Raw genomic sequence first — 8,951 nt, 5'->3', positions numbered from 1 at the left:
TTCGTCTTGCGGTTTTTTCGTCTTGCGAAGCAAGCCCATTGACGGATTAGCGCTATTAGCGCTATTGACATTTTAAGGGCTAAAAACGGCTTTTTAAGGCTTAAGGGATTAGCGGTTTTGCTGCTAAAATGCTTTTAGCAGCTTAGCGATTCAGAAAAAGGGGTTTTGGAGCGAAAAAACCCCCCGAAAATTTTCATCAATTTTCTTCTTGCGAAGCAAGCCCATAGGGAAATTTGTCTTGCGAAGCGCCTCTGCAAATGGAAAACCCTTTCGTCTTGCGGGTTTTCCGTCTTGCGGGGCATTCGTCTTGCGGGGCACCACTGTATTGATGAGATTGGAACCGAATTGTGGGTTGTTGTTGTTGTTTTAGCCTTTCTGATCCCGCAGTTTCGAAAATAGGAAATAGTTCCTTTTCCAAAATTGGTTTTTAAAAAGAAGAAAACAGTTAAAGAGAGCTTTTGCTTGCAACAAGGAGCAAGCAGCCGCTCCCAAAAACACGCCGTTTGGAAATTTATATTATTTGTTTGTTTGCTGGATTTAATAACAAATGATTCAAACAATTAAAATAGTGTAGAACAGCTGGTAGAAAATGTGTTTTTGGATGGCAGCATTCAGGACTACGATTCTTACCATGGCCACTTCTATACTTTGGCCGCACCCACTTTGCCATGTGACCCTCCTGAGGGGGCACCATGGTCATTGTGGCTCTTGGTACAAAACAAAGGTTAACCACCCCTGTTTGGGGAGACTGGGTCAACCCCATCCATAACAGTTTGAAGGCCGCCTAACTAGGCAGATGAACCTCCCATTAACCATACCTTTGTTTTGTCTGGCTCGGGTCTTGATTTATCGGGCCTCATCCAGTCCTTCTGTTCCCAAGCACTGTTTCAAAACAGCCCCTGCCTCTCCTGATTTGATAAAAGAGAGATACAGAGATGGTGCCCCCTGCATCTTAATGATGCCTCACCTCACACCTCCAGACTCATGACAGTTTCATGTGGATGTTGATTAGAATTGGTGATAAAATGGATTTCTATGGGGAAGTCCATAGCATAAGTGCTGTAGGGTCATCCGCCAGCACCATCTTCTGCATTTAGCCATCTAAGTAGAAAAGGGAGCATTAAAAACCAGGGTCTCCCACCTCTAAACCAGACAGCCCATCAACACTGATACCATGGTCGCTGGTGACAAAAGTCCTAGAGCAGGCATGGCCAAACTTGGCCATCCAGCTGTTTTGGGGCTACAACTCCCATCATCCCTTGCTAACAGGACCAGTGGTCAAGGATGATGGGAACTGCAGTCCCAAAACACCTGGAGGGCCAAGTTTGGCCATGCCTGCCCTAGAGAATCAACAGGGTCTCACACTCCCTCATCTCATCCAGTAGAGAAACCAAGCAACATCTGTCCATGAAGCCCAGCCTAAAATCCATTTCATCCAAGACAACCTGAGTCTGGCTGAAGAAGAAGAAAGAAACAAAAAACAATTTTCAGGAGCATAAGGCACTGAATTCTGAAACATCTTCCTTTTCTGCAGGTGTGACCCATGCAGCCATCTGGGCAGCTTGCATTTCCTACCTAAGTGCTGCTGTTCCTCCCGAATTAAGAACTTCCGCTCAGGGTATTCTGCAGGGCCTCCACCTTGGCCTGGGCAGAGGGTGCGGAGCAATGGTTGGAGGAGTGCTGGTCAACTATTTCGGTAAGAGAAACATGTTGGATAGTTCCATTAGCAATTTGCTCTCCTTTCATGCATTTTGGATGCTGCTTTATTAAATGTTTCCCAGCCATTCCCTTCCCTATACTTAAGTTATGTTAGCCAAATGCTGATATCATGCTTGTGTTTTCTTCGGGGGGGGGAGGGTTGTGTTATGTATGAAATTGTGTGGGTACTTGACACACCAAATTAGAAGGACCTGTATCTTTAAGACATTTCTTTTACCTGTCATCTTCAAAACACCTAATAATACAGTGGTGCCTCGCAAGACGAAAAGAATCCGTTCCGTGAGTCTCTTCGTATAGCGGTTTTTTCGTCTTGCGAAGCAAGCCCATTAGCAGATTAGCGGCTATTAGCGGCTATTAAAGGCTTAAGGGATTAGCGGATTAGCTGCTAAAAGGCTATTAGCAGCTTAGTGCCTTAGGAAAAGGGGGTGGGGAGCGGGGAAAAAACCCCAGGAATCGCAAGACATTTTCGTCTTGCGAAGCAAGCCCATAGCAAATTCGTCCTGCGAAGCACCTCCAAAACGGAAAACCCTTTCGTCTAGCGGGTTTTCCGTCTTGCGAGGCATTCGTCTTGCGGGGCACCACTGTAATAATGATTTATTATTATTATTATTATTATTATTATTATTATTATTATTATTATCCCACCCATCTGGCTGGGTTTCCCCAGCCACTATGGGCAGCTCCCAACAGAATATTATTAATAATAAAGCAATCAAACATTAAAAACTTCCCTAAACAAGGCTGCCTTCAGATGTCTTCCAAAAGTCAGATACAGTGCTACCTCTGGTTGCACACAGGATCTGTTCCGGAGCTTCGGTCGGATCCTGAGGAATTTGCAACCGGAGGTGCCGCTTCTGCGCATGCATGTAGTTTAGCGCTTCTGCGCATGCGCACAGTGAAACCTGGAAAAATACTTCCAGGTTTGCTGCGTACGTATCCTGAAGGATACGTAACCGGAGGTGAACCTAAATAGAGGTACCACTGTAGTTGTTTATTTCCTTGACATCTGATGGGAGGGTGTTCCACAGGGCGGGCGCCACCACCAAGAAGGCCTTAACAGTTGTATTCAAATGAGGAACAGAATGGGAGATGTTCCCATACTTTTAAAATATTTGCAAGTCCCGATACACACAGGTGTGGGCACACATCAAAGGTTCTAAACATCAATCCCCAACTCTCCATATCTGTCCCTTGCTGAGTACTCTTTTAGTTTCATGCAGGAATTTAGAGACTTTAATCAGGCAAGCATGGTCAGAGGAGGAACCCTGCCCGCCAGTTGTTAGCATAAATTCAATGCTTTGAGCATCGTGAGCAAATTTTATTCACTTTAAGTTAGCCATGCCAAAAGGGAAAGGGAAAGGACAAGGACCCCTGGATGGTTTAGTCCAGTCGAAATCGACTATGGGGTGCAGCCTTTGTCCGCAGACAGCTTTTCTGGGTCATGTGGCCAGCATGACTAAACCGCTTCTGGCGCAACAGAAGCCAGAGCACACAGAAACGCTGTTTACCTTCCTGCCACAGTGGTACCTACTTATCTCCCTGCACTGGTACGCTTTTGATCTGCTAGGTTGGCAGGAGTTGGGACAGAGCAACGGGAACTCACCGCGTCGCGGGGATTCGAACCGCCGACCTTCTGATCGGCAAGCCCAAGAGGCTCAGTGGTTTAGACCACAGCGCCACCCGCGTCCTTAGACACGCCGTAGTTCCACTAAATCCAAGCCATGGTGTTTTAAATGCTTCTACAACTTCTCTCCTAATGTTTTCATCCAAAGGGTGTGGTCTAAGTGGCTTAGACCACATTAAAAGTGCAATCCTGTGTATGTCTACTCAGAGGTGTATCAGAAGATAGATAGATAGATGATAGATAGATAGATAGATAGATAGATAGATAGATAGATAGATACCGTAATTTTCGCTCTATAAGACGCACCAAACCATAAGACGCACCTAGTTTTTGGAAGAGGAAAACAAGAAAAAAAACATTCTGAATCCCAGAGGCCAGGACAGCCAGCGGGATCGTTGCGCAGCGATCCTGCTGGCTGCCCTGGCTTATGGGATAGCTGTGCACAGCCTCTCCCAGGCTGGGGAGGCTGTGCGTGGCTAAGCAAGAAGCTAGGACAGCCAGCGGGATTGCAGCATAGTGGCTCTTTAAAGGGAGCGCTGAACAGAGCCTCCTGCCTGCATTCACTCCATAAGACGCACACACATTTCCCTTTAATTTTTAGGAGGGGAAAAGTGTGTCTTATAGAGCAAAAAATAAGGTACATATATATATATATATACCTATAAAGATGCAAATCTGTCTTCCTTTTGAGCTAGACCTTTGGTCCATCTACTTCATTACAAATCTGGCTAGAAATCGCTCTTTGCATGATTGAATTGGGTCTCACTCTTCCCTGCTTCTCTCCACAGGAGCTGCTTCGACATTCAGAGGGATAGGAATGGCCTGTCTTGTGATCCTATTGCTTTTTGCTTTGATCCAGTGGGTGGCAGTTCCTGATGAGAAAGAAGGTAGGTAGATTATTCCCATATGTTCAGAGGCACCCAACCTAACAGCATTTTCCTCTGCCTCTTGGGGTGATCTCATCTGCTTTTCCTCTTGTGCCCATTTAGTCTCATTGATCATTTGACTCGAGTCATAACCTTAATGCTATAGGGCCGGGCTTACTTTTAAATGACCTCGTGTTTTCTTCTGTTTAAAGCAGAACTTTCCACGCTGGGCACACAGGGGCTTTTTCAACAGAAGCCATCCTTAATAAGCAAAAATGTCAGGTCCTCTGTCTACAAGACAAACTGATCCAGAGACAAGGGAAAGACAGCAGCATTTGGACATCATCATCAACATTATTATTATTATTATTATTATTATTATTATTGGATGTCTCTGGGAATGGGGGTCTAAGAGCGAAAGAGCTTGCTAAGGATAAGCACTGCCCCATAGTTCAATTTGTCTTGCTACCTTACATATAATTCATTTTAAAGCATGAGCAGATTCTTGATAAACTGAGCTGCAGTAAGAAACTAGCGCTCTATCTGAGTCAGGGGTAGGCAACCTAAGGCCCGTGGGCCGGATGCAGCTCAATTGCCTTCTCAATCCGGCCTACAGATGGTCTGGGAATCAGCGTGTTTTTACATGAGTAGAATGTGTGCTTTTATTTAAAATGCATCTCTGGGTTATTTGTAGGGCATAGGAATTCGTTCACCCCCCCCCCCAATAGTCCGGCCCACCACATGGTCTGGAGGGACGGTGGACCGGCCCACGGCTGAAAAAGGTTGCTGACCCCTGATCTGAGTTATTCTTAGCAGCAAGTGGGCCCAGGGAAGCCATTGTGGTGTTTTGGACTACCACAACTGCAAGTTACACTGTGTCCGTCAGCTGGTTACCCCCGGGGCTTCCTCCTCTCCCATTATTTCCCAACTTTCCCCCTCATCTGCCTCTGAGCTGTGACCTTCCTCAACCCCCTGTTGTAAATCTAAACTGTCTTCCTCTTCCTCCTCCCTGAAAGGGTCAAGATGCCCAGTCCCTGACAATTACAGGGGGCTGCACTGAGTGTGTCCCTCTCCATGAAAGAATCATCAAACAGTGGATTCTATTATTCTTTCCATACAGAGCTTAAGGGTTTGGCGGTTCTGAAAAGTGCCCTTGATTGCTCAGAAGTAAATTTTATAGGGCAACAGGGTGGATTTGGTTTAAGTCACGATTTAAATTCACTAGTCAGTAAGACTTGATTTAAATCATTTTTTTATTTTATTTTACAGAAAGACTCATTCTTGCTAGTGTAAGCTTAATGTTTACAATCAGATGAAGGTATCATTTTTGGAATAATAAATTTTCAGAGTCGTTTTTACAGTTCTATCAGAAATTACTGATTTGGTTATACTATTAGAAATACATAGACCGATCATTATGAAATTATTGTGAGGTTTAATAAGTTAACTGTTTATATTTGGACAACCTTTCTTCTCTACTTTATTGGAAGGAAAAAAATAATAATTTGCTTAATAACAATTTAAACAATTTATTTAACTAAAACAATAATGTTATAGGATATCCATGTTTGTTTACTGATGCGCATAAACAATTTTCTTTAAAAAACAACAACCCTTAAGACTGGGTTTTAGCACACATGAAAAACTTAAAATAAATCCTATTTCCTGATGAATAGCCCCTGGACTGTAATGTAACTTAAATAGAAAACTTATCTATAGAAATATTTTTCCTCCAAAAGCATTGTATTTTAATAATCTGATTTACATTTTTTTTAAAATCTGATTTTTAATATTTTTTAATTGATTTTTATCCACCCTGTACGGCAGGGGTCGGCAGTCTAAGGCCCATGGGCCACAAGTGGCCCCCGGGGGTCGTTTAACCATCCCACGAGCCGCCCCTGAACCGAGCCGCCCCCTCGGCCAGTACCCCCGCGCTGCACATGTGCAGACGCCGGAAATCACGCACGCGATCAGGCCCAAGGGAAGAATCCTCGCTGGAGTGAACCGGCCCAGGCAATGTAAACCTTGCCGACCCCTGCTGTATGGCAACGAATACTGACCTTTCAAACGGTTATTTCAAACTTCAGAGAAAACCATGCTGGCCGAAAGGATCCCAGTGCCTTCCAGCCCTGTGCCCATAGCCACCATTGACCTGGTACAGCAGCAGACGGAAGATATCATGCCTCGGCCAGAGCCCAAGCTTCCTCCCAAGAAAACAAAGCACCAGGAAGAGCAGGAAGACGTCAACAAGCCTGCCTGGAGTGTCAGCTCTTCCCCCTGGGTCACTCTCGCCTATGCTCTCTATCAGATCAAGGAGATGGTCCAGCTCTCCAAAAGCAACCAGGTGCTCGAGAACCAGCCTTTGCAGGTAACCCACGCTTTGCTGCCTAAAAGGTGTTTTTAGGAGGAGAAATCGGATATGAGGTTTTTAGGGTTCCAAGGAAACGTTATACCTGGCATCCCTTTCTTAATTCGTGCCACCAAACCCAACAGCAGAGAAACGGGTTGCAAATAAGGCTTCTTGCACAGTTAGAGGTGGCAACCCCATCCAAAAAGTGGGAAATGGCTCAATTCATTTCCTAGCTAATTCTCCTGTTTTGACAGGTGTGCTTACCTGACAGGCGAAGGTCTCTTGCAAGCCTCCCTGAATTCCTAGCTGTTAAGCTTTGCATTCCAAAAGAAATAGCAATGGGGGTATCTCAACCACGCAGATCTGTCCGTTGGGGTGTTTAGGGCAGTCTGGGAGTGGTGTACACAGGGGGTTCTGGAGAAGAATTATGGGGCTTGCAGTGCTTTTCTCTTCTTTGAGGTAAACAATGCAAGCCCCAGAAGGTTGTATTTGGGAGCTTGAGCCCATAAACTCCGCGGGTGGTCTCCATATCCAACATGGAAGCTCCTCCGATTGTGGTTATTCAACAAAACCTATTAGCTGTTGCTTGAATACTGACTAGAGAGAGTTCTGCTTTGTGCAACCACAGATTTAATCTACGGAATGCTTTACCACAAGAGGAGATAATGTGTATATCTTACAAGGGTGGGTTTTTTGGTGTGTGTTTTTTTCTTGGAAAGGGCAGATAATCAGTAGAAATTAGCCACAACAGGTATATGCAGCCTCCAAGCATCAAATATTTGCGGCAGGTTGATATAGAGCAAGGCTGGAAACAAAGCCAGTCTTAAAAGTACCTGGATTTTGGGAAGAAGGTTCTGTCTCTCTCTCACACACACACATATATGTGGGGTTCCCTTTAAATATGGACTCTCACTGACTTGATCATATATATATATATAGTTGGTTAATCAAATGATGTTTAATTCACTGAATCTTAAAATGCATAAATATGTATGCAAGGAAAAAGAATCCGAAGAAAATAGCATTATAGTAGTACCTTGGTTCTCAAACAGAATCTGTTCCAGAAGTCCATCCGACTTCTGAAAATGTTCAAAAACCAAGGCGCGGCTTCCGATTGGCTGCAGGAGCTTCCTGCACTCAATCGGAAGCCGCCTCGGATATCCAGCTTCCAAAAAACATTTGCAAACCTAAACACTCACTTCTGGGCTTGTGGCATTCAGGAGCCAAAACAGATGAGTACCAAGGCGTTTGAGAACCAAGGTATGACTGTATTTGTTTTAATTGATGTGCATGGCCGTCACCACCCTAGAAAAGCCATGCTCCCTTCTCAACATTGGAGAGGATGCTTCTTATAAGATAGCACCTATCACTTTTTAAAAACTTACTTTTTTAAAAAGAAACCCCCCCCAAAAAACTAATGAGAATCTCCTGGTTAATCAGGTACATATTTGTGATCAAGTAATTGGATTGTTGACAGTGTCCATTGCCCAACTTTATGTCAGGCTTCCTCAACCTTGGCCCTCCAGATGTTTTGAGATTAAAATTCCCATCATCCCTGACCACTGGTCCCGCTAGGTAGGGATCATGGGATTTGTAGGCCAAAAACATCTGGCGGGCCAAGGTTGAGGAAGCCTGTCCTATGTGATTTGCTGCAATGATGCACGGGGGCCAAAATCTGGAGCAAAAGTCCTGCCCCCCCCCAACACAACAGGGTGGTCATTGCGTTTTGAAATAAGTGAATAAGAGTTTAAAATTACCAAATTCCACTAGTAATTTCCAGGCGGGATTCAGCAACAAAAGAAGGAAAACATTCACATTGTTGTAAGGCAGCGGGGGAGCCTATCAACACTGCTGTTGAATCCAATGTTTTGAAAAACCTGGTGTGTGTTTGCCTGAAAGTACACTGTACTAACTACTTCTTTAATGTGCTGTTACACTCAAGCAACATTGGCCTTTAATTCCACCAAGATCTTCACAAGCAGCTTAACCGGCTAATGACAAAATTATTAGTTTTGTCATCAGGAGGAGTCTCTGCCTCATAAAGCAGCTGTCTTAAAAATGAGATTAAATGTGTCCCTTCAGAGGTTGGCGCTAATGATAACTCATTGATACTTTTGCACAAGAATCTGTTCCACTACTATCTAAAGCACCCAGGGATAAGCATCTCAGCCCTTGAATGATAGATGTCACCCACATGTTTCCTTCTTTTGTTGCTGTCAGGAAAGAATATGGCCCGTTTGCAGCCATCGGACCCAAGCTAGCAGGGAGATCTGAATACACAAGCCTGCTGCCATGTTCCAATTGGGCCGCAGTGGTCTGTGGGAATTGTTTAGTGTTTGGATTTGGGGGGGGGTGTCGTGTTAACTTTTAGCTTTAGCTTTATGTTTGCATA

General features: G+C 44.5%; 1 protein-coding gene across 4 annotated transcripts in view; it reads left to right on the top strand.

Annotated features, from left to right (window-relative positions):
* MFSD6 (major facilitator superfamily domain containing 6) overlaps nt 1-8,951 on the top strand; it is a 46,082-nt gene that overhangs the window by 33,457 nt on the left and 3,674 nt on the right. For all 4 annotated transcript variants that reach the window (XM_083408285.1, XM_083408288.1, XM_083408287.1 and 1 more), the window contains exons 4-6: nt 1,535-1,696; nt 4,132-4,230; nt 6,297-6,577. In XM_083408285.1, the coding sequence (XP_083264411.1) occupies nt 1,535-1,696; nt 4,132-4,230; nt 6,297-6,577 (542 nt within the window). The remainder of the gene's footprint in view (nt 1-1,534; nt 1,697-4,131; nt 4,231-6,296; nt 6,578-8,951) is intronic.

Source organism: Podarcis tiliguerta (assembly GCF_965153285.1).
Source record: "Podarcis tiliguerta genome assembly, chromosome: 1".
In the NCBI taxonomy this organism is placed as follows: domain Eukaryota; kingdom Metazoa; phylum Chordata; class Lepidosauria; order Squamata; family Lacertidae; genus Podarcis; species Podarcis tiliguerta.
This window is presented reverse-complemented; position numbering and strand designations above follow the sequence as displayed.